This window comes from Physcomitrium patens, chromosome 7 (genome assembly GCF_059467195.1).
Source record: "Physcomitrium patens ecotype Gransden chromosome 7, ASM5946719v1, whole genome shotgun sequence".
Classification (NCBI taxonomy): Eukaryota; Viridiplantae; Streptophyta; class Bryopsida; order Funariales; family Funariaceae; genus Physcomitrium; species Physcomitrium patens.
The window spans coordinates 3,999,333-4,021,425 of NC_143416.1; the positions used below are offsets into that span (position 1 = coordinate 3,999,333).

The 22,093-nt window shown below is 37.5% G+C and overlaps 2 protein-coding genes and 1 long non-coding RNA gene across 6 annotated transcripts; 1 reads left to right on the forward strand and 2 right to left on the reverse strand.

Annotated features, from left to right (window-relative positions):
* Nucleotides 1-3,599: 3,599 nt before the first annotated feature.
* On the reverse strand, nucleotides 3,600-7,606 carry LOC112285118 (cytochrome P450 86A8). The gene is made up of 3 exons (XM_024525661.3): nucleotides 6,137-7,606; nucleotides 5,445-5,696; nucleotides 3,600-5,230 (listed from the first exon to the last, which is right to left on the reverse strand). The coding sequence occupies exons 1-3, from the start codon at nucleotides 6,478-6,480 to the stop codon at nucleotides 4,156-4,158; spliced, it is 1,671 nt and encodes a 556-aa protein (XP_024381429.1). The 5' UTR covers nucleotides 6,481-7,606; the 3' UTR covers nucleotides 3,600-4,155.
* Nucleotides 7,607-10,811: 3,205 nt separating this feature from the next.
* On the forward strand, nucleotides 10,812-15,036 carry LOC141045614 (uncharacterized). 4 transcript variants are annotated; one of them, XR_012217903.2, is made up of 4 exons: nucleotides 10,812-11,789; nucleotides 12,237-13,729; nucleotides 13,857-13,964; nucleotides 14,193-15,036. It is a non-coding gene; the product is annotated as an uncharacterized LOC141045614 (long non-coding RNA). The 4 variants fall into 4 exon arrangements; XR_012217902.2 differs by having other exon boundaries at nucleotides 10,813-11,789; nucleotides 12,237-13,705; XR_012217904.2 differs by having other exon boundaries at nucleotides 10,814-11,789; nucleotides 12,237-13,375.
* Nucleotides 15,037-15,702: 666 nt separating this feature from the next.
* On the reverse strand, nucleotides 15,703-20,534 carry LOC112285202 (U1 small nuclear ribonucleoprotein 70 kDa). Its single transcript, XM_024525845.3, has 11 exons — nucleotides 20,028-20,534; nucleotides 19,189-19,303; nucleotides 18,720-18,799; nucleotides 18,393-18,468; nucleotides 18,130-18,194; nucleotides 17,855-17,917; nucleotides 17,487-17,568; nucleotides 17,189-17,351; nucleotides 16,876-16,959; nucleotides 16,430-16,708; nucleotides 15,703-16,234 (listed from the first exon to the last, which is right to left on the reverse strand). The coding sequence occupies exons 1-11, from the start codon at nucleotides 20,124-20,126 to the stop codon at nucleotides 16,225-16,227; spliced, it is 1,116 nt and encodes a 371-aa protein (XP_024381613.1). The 5' UTR covers nucleotides 20,127-20,534; the 3' UTR covers nucleotides 15,703-16,224.
* Between the last annotated feature and the right edge of the window lie 1,559 nt (nucleotides 20,535-22,093).

Here is a 22,093-nt window from a genome sequence, read left to right on the forward strand (position 1 = left end):
ACGCAAACAAGCCGGCGCTCAAGCGCACCTCTGAAGCTGATGAACTGGCACTGATTATGCACGGGTATGATGCACTGGTACCGAAATCCGGGTGTCTACATCATCGAATGCATGTTTACACCATAGACGAATTCGATTCGTCGATCTTTTTTTATTCTTTATATAAAAACTGCACGTAAAATGTATATCTCAGATGTTGTTGAAACTTTCTAAGCTTAAGTGGATAAATATTTTAGATGGTTTGTCACTGTTTTAATATTGATATTTCTTGGTAAATGTAATGTTATTGTTTACCATTTTCAGTTTTTTTTTTTTTTTTTTTTTTTTTTTAAATCATTCTATGTATCTCTTGAAGTGTATATGTTGGTTTTGGAGGCTATTTTTCACATCTCTGAATTAGAATACGCAATTCTAATCTTTGTGAGAGGATTATGGTTCCATTGCATTGTTAACCATGTATCTTGGGTTCCTAACATATCATGCCTAATCCATCTTTTTGAAAATTGTTTGGTTATTTTTCTTCTTTTTTTTTTTTCTTTTTAAACGAGCTTAGATTACTATATTATATTAGTCTATGTCATGTTGATTTTTCATTAAAAATAATTTTAAATTCTCTTATGAACTACATCTTATCAATTTTTTGCTCTCAAATAGTCTATATACATTCCTCTACAATTATTGATTAAATTATTTTTCTATTTTGTATGTTTTGTGAATTCTTATCAAATGCAGTGTATTAAAATTTGAAGCTCAATATGGCCCTTAGAGGGTTCATTTTAAACTATTTGTGTATCAGTAGTTGGTAGCCTATTCTCATAATCTTTCAATTATAATGCATTTATAAAATCCATGTAGAACAACATATTTTATAAGAGATATACTTAGTTCATGGTATTTTGATATAGATATTATCTATTTGTAATTTTTTTTCTTTTTTCTTTTTTCTTTTTTCTATTTTTTTGCATAATACTTGCTATGGTTGAAAAGTATTACGTATGAATAATTAATGGAATCTAGTTCTAAGATTTATAGACCCTACATCTCAATATACAATAGTTTGAAGTTGAATCTATATTAAAAAAATAAATAAATAAATAAATAAATAAAAACTCTTGAGCATGTTAATAAATTTCATAGAGAGATATTTGTATCTTGGCAAATCAAATAAATGCCTTGAATATTAGTATTATTATTATTATTATAAAGTTGCTTGGGAGATACATAGGTTTATGTACAAAGGTTTATTTTTGAACCTACTTAAAGATACAATATCGAAATCTGTGCAAGGTGGATGATGCAAATGCCAATTTCAAACTGATCAATTGAGTTCAACTAATCAATTATTTTAAATTTAGTACAAATTCACTATTTTTCTTATAAGAAGTAAAAGACGTGAAATTATAATTACGAATTATAAAGATACACAATTGTGTGTGCAAAAAGTGGATTCTTGTATATTACAACAAAATCATACTATATTTTTATTGATTGTTTTGTGGGTTAATTTACACTAATTCTTATGTGCACACAGATGAATAAAATATGTGATTTTGTTTCAAATTTTTATAAAGTTTGATTCTTTTTAATTATATTTTTAAAAGAATAATGAATTACCTAAAACATATTTAAAGTATGTTTTATTGTTACACATTGCATATGATTTGTGCATATGAGTCTAGGCTTTGGACTATTAAACATTGTGGTAATTTTTGAATATTAACAACAAAACTTGATTAAAATAAAGCATGTCACAACTGAACATTGTATGTAAATAATCTCAATGCATATAAGTATATATATATATATATATATATATGAGAATATTAAATTGATTCACCTAAATCTAAAATTGACCTACAACAATGGCATTACAAACACATGAAGGTTCAAACATCCAAAGCTTTCTTTAGTTGCTATAAACAATACATACAAGGTAATTGCATCCCATTTGCAAGAGGATGTCCAAAGTCATTTGCTTAAATTAATAGACGATTCACTAATACAAGGGAGCTATGAACAACCAAGAGAAACCTTAGAACAATTTCAAACCAAAAAGTCACATGGTGGATCAATTTAAGATTTAGGTGGGTTGATTAAATATTTGCATGCATATATATATATATATATATATATATTTAAATACTCTTCATGCGATAATATTAAAAAAAAGTCGAATTATTTCATATATACGTTTATATTTATATTAATTAATTTATTATTATTATTGTTTATCAACATCGTCATCATGTTAGCTATGCCCTATGAGACTGATTCGAGGAGAAAGCCAGACAGGCGTACTTACATCCATCCAAAGGGCAATGAATGAGGGGGACCAGGAATCCGAGCCAAGGCATCGATGATACTCCACGTGAGATAGCCAGCCTGGATGACAGCGAGGCCAATGTTCTCCACGTAGGCTGCGTCTTATCCCATTGGGCACCACCCTTAACCCAATGAACGGGTAGGATGAGGCGACATCTCAACCACTCTCAGCCTTCCATGTGGCAGTGCCCCGTCTTTTCCCTCCTAGAGATAGAAAGAGACTGCGAGGTGTGGAGATTCCACCGAAGCAGAGAAGAGCTTTGGCTTGGGGACTTTGCTTCGGTACCAAGCCTTCTGCACGTCTCACCAGCTGGGGAGGTGGGGAGTGCTTTATTGGCATGCAACTTTCAATGCCCTGAAGCAGTGACAGTTCTGGAGTAAGACATAAACGAAGAGGAGTTTCTCACAAAAATGGCATGAGTGCATCACAATAACAACTCCCAACTTTTTTCATCTTTTTTGCTTTCTCATGCTAACAATCCAAGACATCAGTTGCTATCCAAGACAGGCTTCGTTTGATTCATTGGCCTACACAAGAGTCGAGAGTGTTTGACTTACACACTCACACATACACACACACACACTCACACAGATGTCACGTGTTTTTGTGGGTTAGTTTACATGAACTACTTGTTGTGGGAAAGCGTTTGACAAGTTCTGGAAAACTGTGACCTTCGATACTGGCTTTGTGGGAAAAGCGAGGGAAATCGTTTGTTTGTTTTGTTGCTGATGCCTGATCAACGCGCGTCATCGTCACCCCCTGGCTGATTGACTTGTGCTTTTCCCTGCCGTGTCACATGGTGCCGAAACGCGTGACGACGCGGATTCCCACCTGCTTCATTCGATCTCTTTGGACTACCCTTGGCTGAAGGCTGTCCGATGCAGGGACATAACGGTAGAGATTGTGGTATTTCCTCTTGAGGCGTGAACCATGAATGGGTTTAGAGTTAAGGGTGTTTACAGAGGGAGAGAGAGAATGTGAGCTGTACTATAGAAGATGCGGCCAGAGAAACAAGACAGGAGCGATCGTCACAGCGATTTCCCACATGCTGGAGTTGCTTATGCGCTCTGTAATGATACAGGGTTGATCTTGGAACTGGTACAGAGCTAGGCGGAACGAATGAGACGCGGAGCCAGCGTGGAGAACAAGAGGGCCAAACAAACCTATGCGCCAATACCCAATGAACTCGACTCTTCAATTACCAACCTAGTACAAATCGTTTTTTTTCTTTTTTTCCTTTTTAACAGTCATTGTTGGAGGAAAAGTAACACTCCCGTAAAAGAATAAACTGTAATCGATATGTATATATTCATAGAGTACATGCAAGGACTACTTTCACAATGCTGCTGTCCACGGCAGCTAGGATGTGAACGGACACCCACCACAGCCTTATTCACATCTCTCTCTCTCTCGCTCTCGTTCTCTCTCTCTCTCTCTCTCTTTGATCACTCAAGTGAATCACAACTAATTGGGTAGTAATCGATCATATTGTCACGAACGGGTGACCTAGTCGGGGATGCCACTGTTTCTTCAACTTGCCATTTTTACACTTGAAGTAATACCAATGCCCCGGACGAAGCCAGCGCCAACCACTTAGAAATTCTTATCAGAACAGAGACAACGCCTAAATCTAGCAAATAGCTTCAACCTTAGAAATTGTGTTCTATAATCTGCCGAAGTAGCTCCCTAACTACCCACTTTGTCAAGAGCTTATCGGTATTTGCAGCCAAAGGAAAAATAAGGGGGGGAAGGGTATACACTCACAACCTAGTCTCCTTGTAGGTCAAACATACCCATAATGCCGTCGTCTTCTCCCACCTAACCTCCCCTCCTCAATAAGCAACTGTGACGCGGGGATGGAGCGTAACCCGCAGCCCGTATTTCATGAACAGCGTTAGCGATAGTTTGTATTCGACCTTGTGTCCAGGCACAAGCTTGACATGATAATTTCGCAGTATGGCACTCGCCACCGACTTCATCTGCAGGTACGCGAGCTCCTTGCCAAGGCACAACCGAGGCCCGGCATTGAAAACGGCATACTTGAATGGCGACTCAGGTGTGAAGACGCCCTTGCGAAGCCATCTTTCGGGTTTGTACTCCATACAATCTTTTCCCCATATGGAATCCATCCTTCCCATGGAGTAGATCGAGTACATGAGACGAGTACCCTTCCTGACGAAGGTGCCGTCGGGTAAAAAGTCGTCGGCTGTGACGTCTTTGTTGTCAATAGGAACCGAAGGATAGAGTCGCATCGACTCGGAGAGCGCGGCGTGGAGGTAGTTCAGCTGCTTCAGCTCCTCGAAGCTGAGGGAGGCTTCTTGGGTGATTCGTGTGGCGTCGTCATCAGCAGCTTCTTTGTCCTGGCCGTGGTTTCGAGATCGAAGAATCTCTCCAATCTCTAGGAGGATTTTCTCCTCTACAGCGGGGTGCTGCGTGATCAGGTAGAAGAACCAGGAGAGGGCGATGGCGGTGGTGTCGCGCCCCGCGAGGATAAAATTCGTGGTCACGTCGCGAAGGAACTTGTCGGTGTAGGGGTTGCCCTCATGGTCCGTGGTCTGCATGAACCGCGAGAGGAGGTCGCATGGATAGTCGGTGGCATTTAGGGTTTTGAGCATGGCGAGTTCTTTCCGTCGCTCGGTGATCACATCCATTGCGAATTTGTCGAGGACGTTGATGGCTTTCGCCAACCGGCCTTCCATTCCCCATCCCAGTGCGCGGGTGATTCTCCAGAAAATCTCAGGTACCACCATGCGCGTAAGAGTGCCCTCTGTGGCGAGGTCGAAGGCCTGTGCGAAGGGCACCGTGGGTAGGCCAGGTGCGAGACAGCCAGGGTCCACACCGAATCCTACCATGCATATATTGTCGAATGTGTAGCGCAGGAAGAGGTCCTGGAAGTCTATGGGAGCTCTGTCAATCACACCATGACACGAATTCTGTCAACCTAAGAACCGAGGATACGAGGCTTTCAGGGACACGATTGAAAACACAATCAAAGCATCTACTAGAGTGACTCTATTGAAGCCAATCTCACACACCCAGATGATGTACACCAAAATTTCGTGTAACAGTAACGAACTAAAACTTCAGTGTCTTCATGACGAATCTAGAACATGAGCAGTACCTATTTCTGGCCACATCGGCAAGGACGGGCAAGAGGCGTTGCCCCACTGAGCTTCGGTTGGCCTTCACCATGAGGTCCCTCAGAGTGCGGGTACTGAACTCTAGACTCGCCGTCTTCCTCTGCATCTTCCATAGGTCGTGATCTGTGTTGAAAATGCCTTGACCTAATAGATCGTGGGAGGGGTATGTAAAGCTCCTCCCCTTGGGATAGTTGGCAAAATTGGTTTTCAAAACATACTCCAGGTTTTCAGGCCTGCGATTCACCCAAGCGCATCGTCACTTCAGCATGCTACTCACTGATTCGGCACGCAAAAGCACTGGAAATTGTGTAGAAATTAGGGAGACACGGCCAGATGTAACAAGCTCTAACAATTACAACAGAGCCTCGAGTAACACGGGTCTGCAACCAAGTCGTTGGCTGCGATATGCAATGAAGCAGAACATCCTTCCTTCCACATTTTCCTAACTAATTCAAATTTTTACACCCCGCATTTCACCACGCGCACAACGACATTTAACCAGTTACCGAGATGTCGACAGGGTACCGAGCAGGGCCTCTTTGAAAACAGTTGACCATGAAGCTCATAGCCACCCTTCACGGAGACCATGTCCTCAGAAACACAAATAAAAACGCACAACCGATGGGACAGCATTCATTCACAGAGAGTCGCAATACGTTCAACGAGACCCTACCTGCAAGTCGCGACGGCGGTCAAGCAAGTGCACTTGGGCGCAATGGAGGTGTAGGTCCCGTCGTGCTTCACCAACATGTCAGTTGTCCAATCGTGCATGCGCGGCAGGTTCCACAAAAATTGCGGCGTGGTGCCGAAAACCGGCCACACGATGGGTCCTTTGATTCTGCTGTACTTAATCACATGCCACACCAAGAAGGTGACCACACCAGCGAGCATCACCTGTGTTAACATCCATGAATCCATGCGATTAGGGCCGGTACACATCCCCAGTCCTGTCTGCCCTTGGTTCTGACTGTGAAAATGGGTGCAATTGTCCCCCCGGCTCATCACTAAGTACTGCATCGTTCACAAGTCTCCGATTTCTTCGAAGTCTTGATCAAGTATTACTGAACAATGCTGAGAAGCTAGTTTGTCAATGCCCTGTGCAGATGTGCCAACGCGCTCGAGCCCAAAGCCGGCGTTTTGAAGCAGAACTCTTGACACAGCTATCACAACTTACGTGAGTGACTCACTCTTCGGAAGCAGGATATGAGTGTCACGCGCTAATGTTATCTGTGTGCGTGCACACAACATCACTAAGCGACGACGTGGCATACTCTTAGAGAGGCCCCCTCCCCCCCGAGCCGGCGGAAATGCTCAACTCCTCCGACCAAGACAAATGTCACCTCCTTCGCACACCGAACGTCCGAAAACTCCTACTTCAAGAGCCCTCAGCTCCACAAGCTCGATTCACTGTTGCGGGCCATCGAAACGCAAGCTAGAAGCTCGGTTACTGCTATCTCACTCTCACACTCACGCTCTCTCTCTCTCTCTCTCTCAGTCGCTCGCTATCTCACACTGCAGCAGAGAGAAACCTTTCCGACTGTCACTCCCTCTCCAGCTCGAAAACTTTGTGAGCCGCCGATTCCAATGCACTAAACCACCACGGCCAACGCTTCAATTGGTACGTCCCACTCTCAAGTCTCGGCAAGTACAAGAACTTCTCAAACACCAGAAGATCGCTGAGTCGAGACCACGACGTCCCGCTGAGTCAGCTCAAGCAGCGAGCTTGCAACCATGAGCTGTAGCAATTAACTGTTGTCTGCTTCGATGAATCAAGAGCAGCGCTTCGCCACTGCTGCAAGCATACCCACCACCACACCCCTTCAAAGAAACGACACGCCAAGCTCCCCCGCCACACTCTCTCTTTCTCTCAACAATGCAGGGCCAGGATGGTGAGGGCCAAAAAATTTGCAACTACGACAAATGCAGTTGTGGCTGCATTCAAATCTGCCTAAGCTATCTGTAAGCTGTCTTGTGCAGGTTCCTGAGCGCGAGCTCATTACTGCTGTGACTCAATGGCTGTTGATAGATGACGCCAGTAGCTCCCACGGTGGTAATAGTGTGGCATGCCAGGCAATGAATTCATCCACTCCCCCACTTGTGTAGATTACAACGCACACTCCCATTCCCCCTTCTCCGCCTGGTTTAGATCAGGCTCCACCAGTATTTATGGTCGCACCACCTTAAGGCCTGTCCCGCTTCCCCTAGCCAACCACCGGGTGAATCCACTCCGCCAGCTGATCCCACGCTGAATCGTCACCGTTTTGGTACTGCTGCTCTCCTGACGGCAGCTCACCCAGCAAAGACAGAAACTGGGTTCTTTTTCTTTTTAATCCATTTCACTCCCGTCTTTCATTCCGTGTTTTTTTTTTTTTGTTTTTTTTGTTTTTGTTTTTTTGTTTTTTTTTTACGTGCCTCCCTTGCATCGAACGATAAAGAAACGACCCCGAAACGAAGAGGGAAAAACAGTTCACCATGGCAGCAGTAGTGACCTGGTACTGAGCTGGGCTCTTCATAATAAACAGGGTGACGAGGAACGTTGTTATGCCATGTGTTGTGTTATTTCCCGTGGGTACAGAAGTGGTGTGCATGGCGATGGTCGTGCTTCCAATGCACATAAAACTGTCTGTATCCCCTCTCTCGTCTTCGTGACCAACAGTATTAACTCAACCAAGCCGAAATCCTGCATTGCAGCAAACTCGTTGAACAACGCCCTCCCTCCCTCCTTCCTGCTTTTATTTACCATTTCAGCTGTGAAGCTCCGCAGCTCGTCTTCTCCTCACGACTCCAGCTTACAATTGATCCTCTTGCTCGCAATTTAAGGAGATGAAACAAACAGTCGCGCGGCTTGCCGCTCAGCGATGAGCACTGCGTCAAGTTTTCCCACAGCCAAACGCGACAACTCCACCAGCTGAGAGAGAGAGAGAGACGCCATCAGTGGGCGAGGAAGACCGTTCCACTTTGTGAACATAACAGCTACCAACGTGGAACGGTTTGGATTCCGAGCGGAACAGTCACCTACTCCATAAAGCAGCGGGGGGGGGGTCCCATTGGCCTGACCGAGCCCGGCAGGGCATTTATTAACCCGCGCGATTGGGGGTGTCTGATGAGGGAGATGGATGTATCGCTTCGCTGACAGATTCAACATCTTCGTAGATGAATGACGGATCCATGGTCGGTGGGATGAATGTGGACGTTCATCTGGCATCATTGTTACCCCACCCACACAACACTCCACTACAGTACTCTTTATAAATATTATTAATTACAATCAAATTATAAATTAAATTAAATAAATGAATAATTAAAATAATTTTCCATTGAGTGTACCGCCATTTTCTAAATACTTCAAGCCAATCTCACAACTCTTCTTCTTTAAAAAGAAAATAAATTTAAAATTTAAAATTTAAAAAAAAAAAAAAAAAAAAAAAAACATGGTTAATGTATTTTTTTGGCTTTTTTTATTCGTTTGAAAAATGAAATCATTGTGATGTTGTTTCCACTTCTTTTGATAAAATTATATGCATTAATGTAATATATCTTAGAATCCACTCATAAGTATGATGTAACATGCTTAATGAACAAATGATGTATTTATTGAATTGAAAATTCTCAATACTATGCATTTCTAACATGAGCATAAATAGTTAAAAATGGTTGAACATGTTAAAAACTATTTATGACATGGAAAAATGGGTTATTTTATTTCAAGGAAGAGTTTTATTGGATGAATGACACTAATCATTTGATTAAACATATTATGATTTACAAGCTTAGAATTAAATCAAAGTTGAGAATAGTGAGAAATGCATAATGGTATGTATTCTTTAACTTCAATATCAATCTTTTTGAAATATTTTTATACTATTTTTGATAAAAAAAAATGAGATTATTTTAATATATATTTGAATACATTTACAACATATTAAAGACTTCTTTTCAAAACCTAGACTATTTAATTATGTTGCAAAACTTTATGCTACTAAACTTTTAATCCTATATATGATTTTACACTAATGCATAAACAAAAGCTATGGTAATATTATAGTTTTGAAGTATTGTTTCTATCATGGTTATGGTTTATATTTATTGTTTAGATTTTAATGTAAAATTGAGTAAAAGAAAATTTATTTATAAAAATCATGGTTACTAATAAATACAACCTTCTAAATTTTAGTTCAAATCAATAAAATTTCAAGAAATTCATCAAAGTAACAACATTTTTCTTGTGATTTTATATCAACATGATTTGGTTATAAAACCAAGCATGATTACACATTCTAAAACCATAATAAAAATGGTGGGTATTTATATGTGTGAATCCATCTAAAGGCCATTATATCTCTTCATATGAATTCATGTCTCTATGTACAAATGCATCCAAAAGCATTAGTTGATTTGTGTCTTGCTTGAGTGCCTCAATGAACGCATGAAATATGTGAAGAGAGGCTCAACATCCAAGGTCAATATTTTGAGCCACAACTTATTGCCTTTAATAATACTATATGTTTTCCACTTTGCAAGAGATAATTGACAATTTTTTTAGTATAAATTGATTTGATTTGATTTTTTTAATTTTAGTTTGTTTGTGATATTATTTAAAAGAATGAAAATCCATGTAACAATTAATTTCCATCTTCTTCATAACCATTTGGAACCCATTGCTTTAACATATTACTTTCCAAGCTAAACATGGGATTCCATTGCTAGTTATATCATAATGAAAGTTTATTATGGAATTTTGGTATATTCTGTGGCTTAAAATTTGTTTCAATATTTTTTAGTATTTTTTTATAATTAAAATTAAATAATTATATATATGTATATATATATATATAAGAATTCGACTCCTGAATAATCTATAATAATTTTAACAATTTTCAATAATATAATTCTAAAACATCTGGAATACATATATATATATATATATATATATATATATATGTGTGTGTGTTTAATTTCGACTTTACTACTTAACCAACATATATCTTAGAATTTCAACTTAAATTTGGTGTTATGAAAAAAGAAATCAAGAGACAAAGATCATTTTCAAATATTTTTATGTGTTTTACAACAGTATATATTAATTTACGTTAATCATGTCATATTTGTTAAGTGTAATTCTAATACATCTTGTCTAACTTTACAAATGAGCATTAATGCAATTAGCTTTGTAATAACTTTTAAGTATGATTGACTCTTGCAAAATTTGTATTATGTTATGAACTCTTGGTTTGATAAGTTATTCTTTACTTTTCATACAAAGTTATGTTTTTAGCTCCTCAACCATTTGAAAGTCACTTCAAAGAGCTTTTAAAGCAACGAAACTAAGTTGTCAGAATCAATAAACCCTAATTATAGAACAATGTTTGTGAGTCCATTAGTAAACCAATCCAAGACTTTAAACAATAATTTTAATATAGATTTGTTTGTTTGTTTCTTTATGCATCTCTCTCATACACCCCTAATTTCTTTTTCTTTGAAACAAAATGGTTATCTTCAATTATAATGTAAATTACACAGAATGTCAAAAGCATAAGCCTAAAAGATGTCAGTCCTTTTGAAATCAGAATTTTTACTGTCGTATAGATCATCCACAAATATAAGTTTGTTTTTTTATTTTTATTTGTACTCCTTGTTTTTTTTTGTTTTTTTTTTGTTTTTTTTTTTTTTGGTGCACATCAAAGAAAACACTGAAGTAAGAAAACAACATAAAATAACATAAAACAAATATTCAAAAAAATTACCAAATGATAAAAAAAGTAAAAAATAAAAAGTTCAACATTCACTTGCATAGTGTATATTATTGTTAATTATTAATTTTGACCTCCACGCCTTTGTAACCTCAACCACAAAAAAGAAAACAAAAAAAGCAGGTGGAAAGTAACTTCTTCATCTTCCATTGCCTTCAATGCTCTCATGCCCTTAAAGTGTGTTCCCTTGTGATCGAAATAAGTGGCCGTTCCCAAGGACAATGATACAACAAACCCATCTCTCTCTCTCTCTCTCTCTCTGTATATATATATATATATATATATATCTGTATTTCTATGTAGAAATAAAAGAAAATGAGGAAAAGGAAATGGGGGGGGCTATTTCATGGCCAGGCAGTCCAGAAACAAATACAAACTCTGCATTGTATGGCTTCCGAATGGAATAATGAGAGGCCTCATGGGTGACCCAACTTTTGATTTCTGTATTTTTTTATTTCTTTTATAGAGATTCGAACCACAACAAGTACTGCACCCAGAAGCACTATAGTTATGGAGGTCGTAGCTATATATATATATATATATATATATGACAAAGGATTTATTACCACAAGTTTGGTAATTTGGAATATATGTTTATATAAATATAAATATATGTATATAACAAAATTAGTAAAACTTTGGTCAAATTTTAATACTTGGCATCCCAAATAATATATATGTTTTATGTAACTGAAATAGAAATGTAAAATCTTGATATATGTATATGTATGTGTGTGTGTATATATATATATATATATATATATATGAACATTATTGAGAATTACTGTCAGCTTTCATGTCTGATCATTATTACAGAATGTGAAAATAATAATAATAATAATAATAATATGTGTGCATGAAAACAATCATTGAAAGAAATATACAGAGTGTTTGCGTTTAAAATGTAATAGTAAAAGGAGTTTGTAGTTTTTATTGTAAAAATAGAACAAGTATAAATAATATAACTTGAAAATTATTTATTCATTTGATTATTTGTTTGTTTTAATGGGGATGGATCTATAGGTACTTATTACCACTGGAAGATGAAAAAAATGGGGCTTATATTTATTTATTATATCTATCCTACATTTACAGGTTACAAAATCATTTCAAATACAATTGTTAAAGACAATTTTTTAATTTCCAAGATATTATTTCTTTATTCTATTAAATTATATTTGTGATATGCATGAATTTTATATAAATAAATTTATAACTTTAAAATCCGGATAAGTTCCATGACAATCATTTTCTGTTTATGGAGTTTTCTGCTTATTTTTTAAAAAATAACTTTACAATTTCTTATGATTCTATGTTCTGTATTGAATAGTTGTTACATTGTGCATAATTGTTGTGAATACACCATACCATTGTGAATGTGTTCAATAGGTTTTGTTTTTTAAAAAGAACTATGCATTGTAATATTCAACTACTCTATCTTATCAATATCTAATGACATGAGAACTAGATGCATATGAAATAAATTTTAATATCACACAAATAGAATAAACCATGAATAAGTATTTAACTAATTCCACTCCAACAAAAACCATTGTTAAGTGTCATAATATATATATATATATATATATAGTATTCACTCAAAAAAGTTAATAATAATATTTTGTAATAATAATCATGAATTTTTCGGCCTAAATTTTCATAGAATAAAATAAAAATGTAAAATAAGGGAAATATTTTATTTTTCAAACATTGCATATTTTGATATAAAGTATATAACTTAACTTTAGAGTAAATTTTCAAATTTCAATTTGATTTTGATTTCAATATATCTATAAAAAAAAAGTAAAACAAATAAAATATTTGGATTCCAGCGTCTAAATATTTGAGCAAGTGTCATTTAGGTCTAGATCCAATTGTCGAGTGGATTAATACGACAGATCGATGAATGAATTACTAATGAATGCTTCAGTTTAAACGATATTTCGTTTACCATATATCATCCAAATGGATGAATGTCGAACCCATGCTGGAGGTACAGGACAGCCAGTGAATTGGTGGATGAAATTATTGAAATATTACCATTTTATGTATTTATTTGTTTATTTATTTGAGGGTGTGTGTAGTGCAACGAACTTTATAATGGGATGGATTATTCAGATGTTCTCATGATGTGCACCCAAAGGATGGCTGCCCCTCTTTTGGTACCAAGTTTTTAAATTCATTAATAATAACACTTTCATGAGGTTGTACAGTGGGGTACAGAAATAATTCGAATTTTTTTCAAAGTGAATCAGTGTTAGAAATCACTGAACTTCAAAAAGCTCCAGCAGTGTCAAAAATGAATGCATTTTTGAGCCGTAAAATGCATTGCGAAGATAGTAGAATCTAGTTTCATGGTGTAACAAGTTTGCATTATAAAGTTGTGAAAATATACATCAAGAGAGCTTTTTGTTACATACTATCTACCATCTCGTACTACCACCCCAGCTGCAATCACCGCTTGCATCCTATAAGGCATAGTGGAAATCAATGTACGAAGCCACTCTATAGATATGGTATCCCATACGGATTGAATTTTTTCTATCATTTCTAGCTTACTATTAGGTCTACTATGATGTTTGAGCAAATCTTTTACAACCATCCAAACGTTCTCTATTGGATTCAAGTCCGGTGAATTGGCAGGCCAAAACAACTTTTCTATACCATGAGCACGTCTCCATTGCAGTGGCAATGAGCTACGGTGGACTGGAGCGCCATCCTCCATCAATATCAATTGCTCAGGGTCATCATGTAAGAAATAAAAGCCACTTAATACTCCTTCATAAACAATAGTGACAAAATCCCTTGCTGATCTCTTATCTAAAGGAATGATGACCAATGGAGACTTATCAAAGCCAGTAAAGGCACCCCAAACCATCACTGAACTACGTCCAGACTTAAAACTTGGTGCTATACAATCCCAATTATATTTTTCATACACCTTCCGCCACACTCTAATTTGCCGTGGATTTTTGCCAGTTTCGAATGACGACTCATCCGTCCAAATAATATTACACCAATCTTCAAACGTCCAACTCTCATAAGCACGTGCAAATGCAAGCCTATCTGCTTTATGTTTGACATTCAAATAGAGCTTTTTAGGTGCTATACAATTTCTAAAACCAAGCTCACGGAGGTAGAATCGAACAGTAGTTCGGGAAACACTCACCAAGTTTGCAAGTTCTACCAGAGTATGCCTTCTATTTGAACTAACAGCATGACATAACACTCGAAAATCCCGCTCAGACAACTTCCTGGGTCTGCCACATTGTGATTTCAATGACTCCACACTTCCATGGACCTTCCAATGACTCAAGATAGTTGAAATGGTGGAACAGGGAGCAGTGAAGACTTCTGCAATGTCCTTACACTTCATCCCAACCTTCCTCATCCCCACAATCTGATTCTTCTGCATAGGGGACAATGTTCTGTACTTCATGGTGCTTGCTGTAAGCCTTCAAATAGCACAAACCAACTTCTAGTTTGACGAAGAGGAGTCACTGAAGCTAACGATGTCCAAAACCAAAAAAGAACACTTCTAAAATCTATATGTGCTTCACAATCTCAATCTGTGGCAGTGCAATGTGCTTCACATCTTCAGATGGATTATATAAGTCACCCCATCTAAGCATTCTATGCTATCACTCCATTTTGCTGGCTGCATGCATGCCTAATTGCAACTGTGATTTTTTAGCTCACCTAACCACTTCCACATTAATCATCACATTTGCAATCTGCTTTTGAAGACACATGGCTAATTACATGCAATTAGACACCTCTTGCACTCCAAAAATAGATGGCCAAGTGTCGGGGAAAAATTCCTTCCAACATGATCACAACATTCAATTGAACAACAAGATTTTTTTAGCAAAAGTGGTGCTCTAGAAAAAAATTCGAATTATTTCTGTACCCCACTGTACATGTCTGTATCAGATCCCATGGGAATGAATTCAAAGGGGGTTGGTATCAGGAAGGTTTTCTTATACATCAAGTAATTGAGATTCTACCGTTAATTCGACAATACGATGTGAAGTAGAACACTGATAAAACACGAGGATATGAAGTGTAATTAATAAGTTGGAAGTGCAATGATGCAAACACATTATTTCCTTGTGTTCAACAGAACTATAGGTATGATGTGGTATTGTTCGTGAGTTGTTTAATTGCGCGTTTGCTATCAGTTTCGAAACCAACAATTAATTGTACATCATTGTGCTTTTTAATCCCTGGAACATGCAAAGAAGTTGTTTACAAAGTAGAATCAGAATTGATAACGTACAATCAAGCACATCGCATAAGAAGTTGATGCTTGCGCATACAAAATGCATGTTTTTGAACGAATTAATGTAGCTATCTCCTTGCTCTAAATCTGCGGTAACATAAACATTTACCTCCTGCTCATGTGTTCGGAACTGCATTTCATCAACGCTAGTCTACTAAGTCAAGAGTTGAATCTGTCGACGTGCATGTAACAAATACTCGATGCCCATGTTCAAAAAAAAAACTGTTTAAACTTGGAAACTTGTCACAGTAGTGTAAGCCTTGTTACACAAATTGGCAGAATGAATACATTTTTAAAAAAGGATAAAAATAATAAAATAAAAAAAAGGAAAAAAAAAGAAGAAAAAACCGAAAGATGAGCTCTTCACTATCTACGAGCATGGTTGATACAACTTTGCACAGTCGATTCCCTGCGCATGCCAACTGAAGGATCTACTCATGATGAACCATTAAAGCAATCAAAAGGTAGATATGAGGCACATAATTGCGAAACATACTTGTCTTGGACGTAACGAATACCATCAAACAGGTGCTCAAAAATCTCTTCTTGAAAGTGCCATGATAGAAACATTCCTCTAGACTTCCCTCTCAACAGATGATCGGTATCTTCATTCATAGATGTCTTGACTGCAGCTTCGAGACCATGTCAAATCATTGCGCGACTCCAAATCAATGGGCAGTGAAGGATGCTACCCACGTCAACTGGGCCCAGCCATCCATTAACTTCAAATCACCGATCTCTGCAGAAGATGGTGGTGAGTTGTCAGCGTATACCCAAACCAGAAAGCAAGCCAAATTTCTTCCAAGTATGCATGGAAAAATGAGGACAGCCAGCCTTGATAAACAGCAAGCTTAATTCAGAACCAGGAGGCACCATCTTGCGACACATCAGGGCTCTAAACCTCAGACAAGTAGGCTAACAGAAAGAAAATTACCTCTCCCTCTCTCTTTCTCGTGAACGGGACCGTCCAATACGATCCCTCTCCCAATCTCGTCCTCGATCACGACCACCACGATCTCTCTCTCGAGTGCCACGATCACGGTCTCCGCGATCGCGATGACGATCCCGGTGTCTATCACTGTCGCGCTCTCTATCATCCCTGTCTTTCTCCCGATCACGTTCACGGTAACCGTCATCATCCCTGTCCCGTGTTCGTTCATGATCTCGATCAAAATCTCGATCCTTCTCTCGCTTGTCCGGCTTATCCAAATCCCTGTGGCGGGTAGAAGAGAGAGTTAAGTTTGTTATAATGGGAAACACCAGAAGCTCACAGACAAGAAATACAATCATTTCAACAATCATCCAAAAGTTCCTGAACGCAACAGCCGACAGAGCGATGAATACGAGAAAAATTCAGAAAAAAGAGCAAAGCAGTTTCACCTATCATCATGACTCATGACAGCGTCCCGTGCCTTCGGCTCCTCTGATCTGGTGGTTGTTGCAGCTGTAACCAGTTGCGGTTCTCTACATGCAATAAACCACAGTGATCATCAACTAATAATATACAGAGCAGAACGTGCGATAGAGGCAAGACTTCTAATATATTGTTCATTTTGATACTGCACGACTTGGCAACATTAACGTCAGACTTGGAGAATATAGAATCGTTGATAATGAAGCCACGAATCCGACGTTAACCATTAATTAAACTAGTAAACCATGAAAATATAGCATAAGGTTAGGAAGAATGTACCGTCCAGAGTACTTCTGATTCACTTCATCACCTCCTACCCGAGTAGACCCCAAACCCCCACCCAATCTTCGAGGACGCCAATTAGGTACAGTGCGACCTCGTTCAACGTCAACAAGGACTCGCCGATTGTCTATCTTACGACCATCAGCTTGCTTATAAGCAGCTGCACACACACAGATGATAGCTTCAAAAAGCTACCAAAAGCAACAATCTATCAAGTTTGTGCAAGCGCTGCAGCATGCCTCACCAAAAATGTATGATATGGATAAGGACAAGACAAGCGAAGAACTTCACATACTTTTCATGTCCCGAGTGTGCTGATACTCAATAAATGCATATCCTCGGGGAGCCTTTGAAGTTTTATCATGTACAAGTCGGACCTGAGAAGATAGGCAGAAGGAGTTCAAGTCAGCCCAACCCTCTGCTTCCAATGCTTACAAATGCGTATCATCATCTACAAGTATCTCTGTAAAATGCGAACCTCCAACAATCCACAAAGCCAATAATTTATCAATTTCAAAGCGATGCACACACTTACATCTTAATAGTACAAATCAACAAAGAGATGGATCACACATGGGACAGCACAAACAGTCGAAGGATATTCCGATGAATGACTACAAGGATGTGCATTAAAGTAACGAACAATAGAAGTCGGTTACTCACACGTTTAATAGGACCATAGCTTTCAAACTCTCTCCTGATCTTGTTTTCAGTCGTTTCATAACTCTGCAAGAGACATGAAAGTGTCAAACCTGATGTGCACATTTAAATACTCGAATAAGCCCTTACACCACAGCAGCAACAACAGAATGCTGAAACATCCTATAAATGAAAGCTATTGAAAACAAAAATGGATACAATTAACAGTACAAGCAATAGATACTAAATTAAAACTCAAGATCCGCCTACTCAAGTTGCAAAATTCTCAGAAGACGTACTATGCGAGCAACAAACAGCGTCTTGTAAGGATCTCCTTCTATATCTGGATCATTGGTCGGATCATCTGCCAAAGCCAAAAAAGATTGCTGGGTATCAGAAACTGCAACGGATGCGATGAATCTAAAAGAGAAAACATATGATCTCAATTTCTTGGCTACGCGGAAATGTTTGAACATGTGAATACAAACATTTTCAGCACTTGCATCACAATTCCACACACCCGGATAACCTAACTTAAAAATGATTGGTAAGCAACACATACACTTAGATAACTCATCAACTGCCTTCTTCGCTCCTTCCTCCAATCGAAGCTGATGAATACGAGCGCGTCTTTGTGTCTGCACACTCACATATATCAGTTATCGCTGATATCTACCGTATATCGTCTAACAAGTATTTAATGATGTACATACCACAACAACAAGTGTATTCCAAAAGATAAAAAAGATAAGAAATAAAAAAACCAGGTAAAAACAATCAAGAAAGAAGGGAAGAAACGATGCCCGAATAATACAACAAAGCACACCAATAATGAAGCAAAAATAAGAGAGAACCAAAGTATATGGCATTACTGCTTAATGTGACTTACAGGAGTTTCTCCCTTAGTGACAGGAGGGGCATATTCGGGATCTCCAGGCTCTGCAAAATGCTGAACGAATTGCCCGATACCTGAAACACAGCCGAAAATTTCATCCATAAGCACAAGGCACAGAGTCAAAGGTTACAAAGTGAACATATTTGCACTTGTCCCCATGTACGTACTAATAAAACAAAATAAAATAAATAAAACACCACAAATCTCTCATGGAACATATTCAAAGCGTCCAGTTAATTAACTCAGAGTGAGATTCAGTGCCCAAAATGAGGAAGTAGCTTCTGAAAGAAAGCCGTGGAGTGATGGCTTAGAACATAATTCAGACACCTGTGAACAAGGAATAATAAGTCTAAGCTGTCAAGTGAATCCGAATCCAGGCATCATATCAAATCTCGCTGTTCTATGGTAGACAAAACGACCGTCGCAAAAGAATCAGCAACATCGCATGAAGGTCAGAAATGACCTAGATAAGGGGGGCATTTTCGCTTCTCTGGAGGGGGCTTGTATTCTAGAGGGGGCCGAGGCTCGAAAAGTTTCAAAAGATTCGTAGTCAATCCAGTTGGATGGCTCTGCCCAATCTGAAGAAAACAAGCAGATATACATTAATCGATTTCCCACAACCTACTGAAACGAAAAATAATTTGCACAATAGAACAGACAATCAACCTCAAGTTGAAGGCAAACTGTCTATATTGGTGTCCAAAAGATTAAAAAAACGGTTGATCTACCAGAGACATTAAAAAAATCCAACAGTTATTCTCAGTCGGTCAGATTTAACTTGAGGAAAATGAACAGAGAAAAGAAAAAGACCTGCAACTGACAAAAAAAAGTGTCTGCATTTTTAAGTAAATGTTGAGTTTTATGTGTGTGTGTGACCGTGTGTGTATATGTACACACACACACACACATGCGCCTATAAAGCTCACCACGCTCGACGACGAGAATTAAAACTTGACCATGCAATTGCACAATTAATGATCACCCTCGTCAGGCTTAACAACCTAAAACAGGGTTCGGGGTCGTAGAAAAATTGCTAAAAAGAGTTCCCCTGAAGAATAAAAAAACAAAACAAAACAAAACAAAACAAAAACAAAAAACAAAACAAAACAAAACAAAACAAAAACAAAAACAAAAACAAAAAACAAAACACAAATGCCCTGTAAAGGAGACAAACATCAACACAAAAGCCCTCGCTACGCATCCCTTACAACTGCAAGACCAAAAACCAAAAACCAAAAACGGTGACCGTGCGCAAAAACGGAAAGAAGATGATAAGAAACCAAACAGGGAAAGACGACGCACCAGTTTCAGCTGCTGAACGGTGGCGCGGTTCTGCGCCTTGGTGCGGCCCGGCGGACCTGAGGCATCCTTCCGCATGTATGCATCGCCATAGTCTCCCATGGCGAAGGCAAAGCGGAAGAGCGGAAAGAAGCGAGAGCGAGAGGAAGAGACCACGAACAGATCAGGGCACGCACAGCGTTACCAGGAGGGGCGTGAGTGTGAGGGTGCAGCAGCAGCAGAGAAGGAGCGGGAGCAGGGCTGGCGATGTCGCTGCGGGGGTAATCGCGGAGCTCCCATGTCACGCCGCGATCGATCGCAATCGGCAACGACGAGGTCGCGAGGCACTCAAACAATCAAGACACACAAACAAAACAAACGAAGAAAGAGCGCGCGGGCAAGGTCGCCGGACACACCGACGTCGACGGAGCCCCAAACCCTAAATGCCGGTCTTGCTTGCTTACTTGCTTTGAGTCTTTTTTCCCCTAAAAATGCACTTGCATGACTTGCCTCTCCTCTCCTCTCCTCTACTTCCTCTTTTTTGTCACTATTTCTAAACATCTCAGAGTGTTGATTAAGAAAGAAAATAATATGATAATAATAATAATAATAATAATAAATCCCTTTGTTATTATTATTATTTTTAGGGTTTCATGGGTGACTTTTACCTCTTCTTGTAATGTTTATTTTATTTGTTATAGACATGTATGTATGTATGTATGTCTTTTGGAATAGACAATTGTGTGAATGATGATTTTGATATACATTTTGATTTTAAATTTTAATTTCTTTTATTTTCTTTTTTAAGCTTTAAAGAGTGAAATGACCACCACATCGATTTTGCAATTTTGGCGGATAATATATAATTAATTTGAACTTTTAAAGTAAAAAGAATACATAATTAATAAAGTGGATTGTTAGTCTTTTTTGGAAAATTTTAAATTTTAAAAAATGTCTGATTTGAAGTTATTTTTTAAAACAAGTCATATATAATATATTATAGAAGAAAAATAATTTTTTTAAAATAATTTTACTTGATTCAATTTTAAAACGTTCAAATATATGCAAAGTCTTTAGTTTATCTAACATATAATGTTATGGGTAAAAATAGTCAATGCATGTAATAAAGTAGAATTATGTAGATAGTTTGTGCTCTTCAAAACTATAAATTTGTCTAGTCCTCAAAATCTATTTACAAAGTTTTCTTCTGTTACTTTTTTATATAATCTTTCACCACCCTATTGCAACCTTCTACCAACCAACAATGTTTTATTTACATATATCTATTGATTTGTAATTAGTCAGGAGTTTTTGTTGCATATTTAAATGGTAAATATTTTTAATTTAAAAAGATTTAATATACATTTTTGAAGTTTATGTTTTTATAAAAAGAACGTTTTTACTACAAACATTCCTAAAAAATAGCTTTATAAGTTATGAGCTTATGTTTTATAGAATAATTAAATTGATAATAAAAATTATAATATACTTTTTTACCTTTTATCTATTAATTGTATATGTTTAAATTTAACTAGTCAAAGGTTGTAGTTGTTGTGTTGGCTTAAAGAGAGTATTGCTAGATATTGAATCTATACAATAAGAAAGCTTGGTAATAAGACAAGAGATAAAAGAGCCTTCTTATTGGCCAATTGGTTGAGACAAACAAGTCTTCTTAGTGGCCAAAAACATATGTTGTTCTTTTACAATTTAAACATGTATGTTGTCCTTTCACAATATAAAAATGTATGTTGTCATTTCATTATGTAATTTTTTTTGTTGCCCTTTCACATTGCACTTCTCCAAATACAATCAAGATTATTTATTTAAAAAGTAATAAATCAAAAAATTTACAAAAAATATACTTTATTCTAAAGTTTTATTAAACTAACTATTTTAGCTATTAAAGTAAATAAGAATTGTCTTTGCTAATAACATTGAAGAAACACAAATGGTTCCAAAGTTATTTGATGTCTGAATTTTTTTTTTTTTTGTTTTTTTTGTTTTTTTTTTTTTTTTTTTTTTTTAAGTTGACACTTCTTAAGAAGTAATTGCTTTTATACTAAAAAATTAAAATTTTATAACTTTTTGTG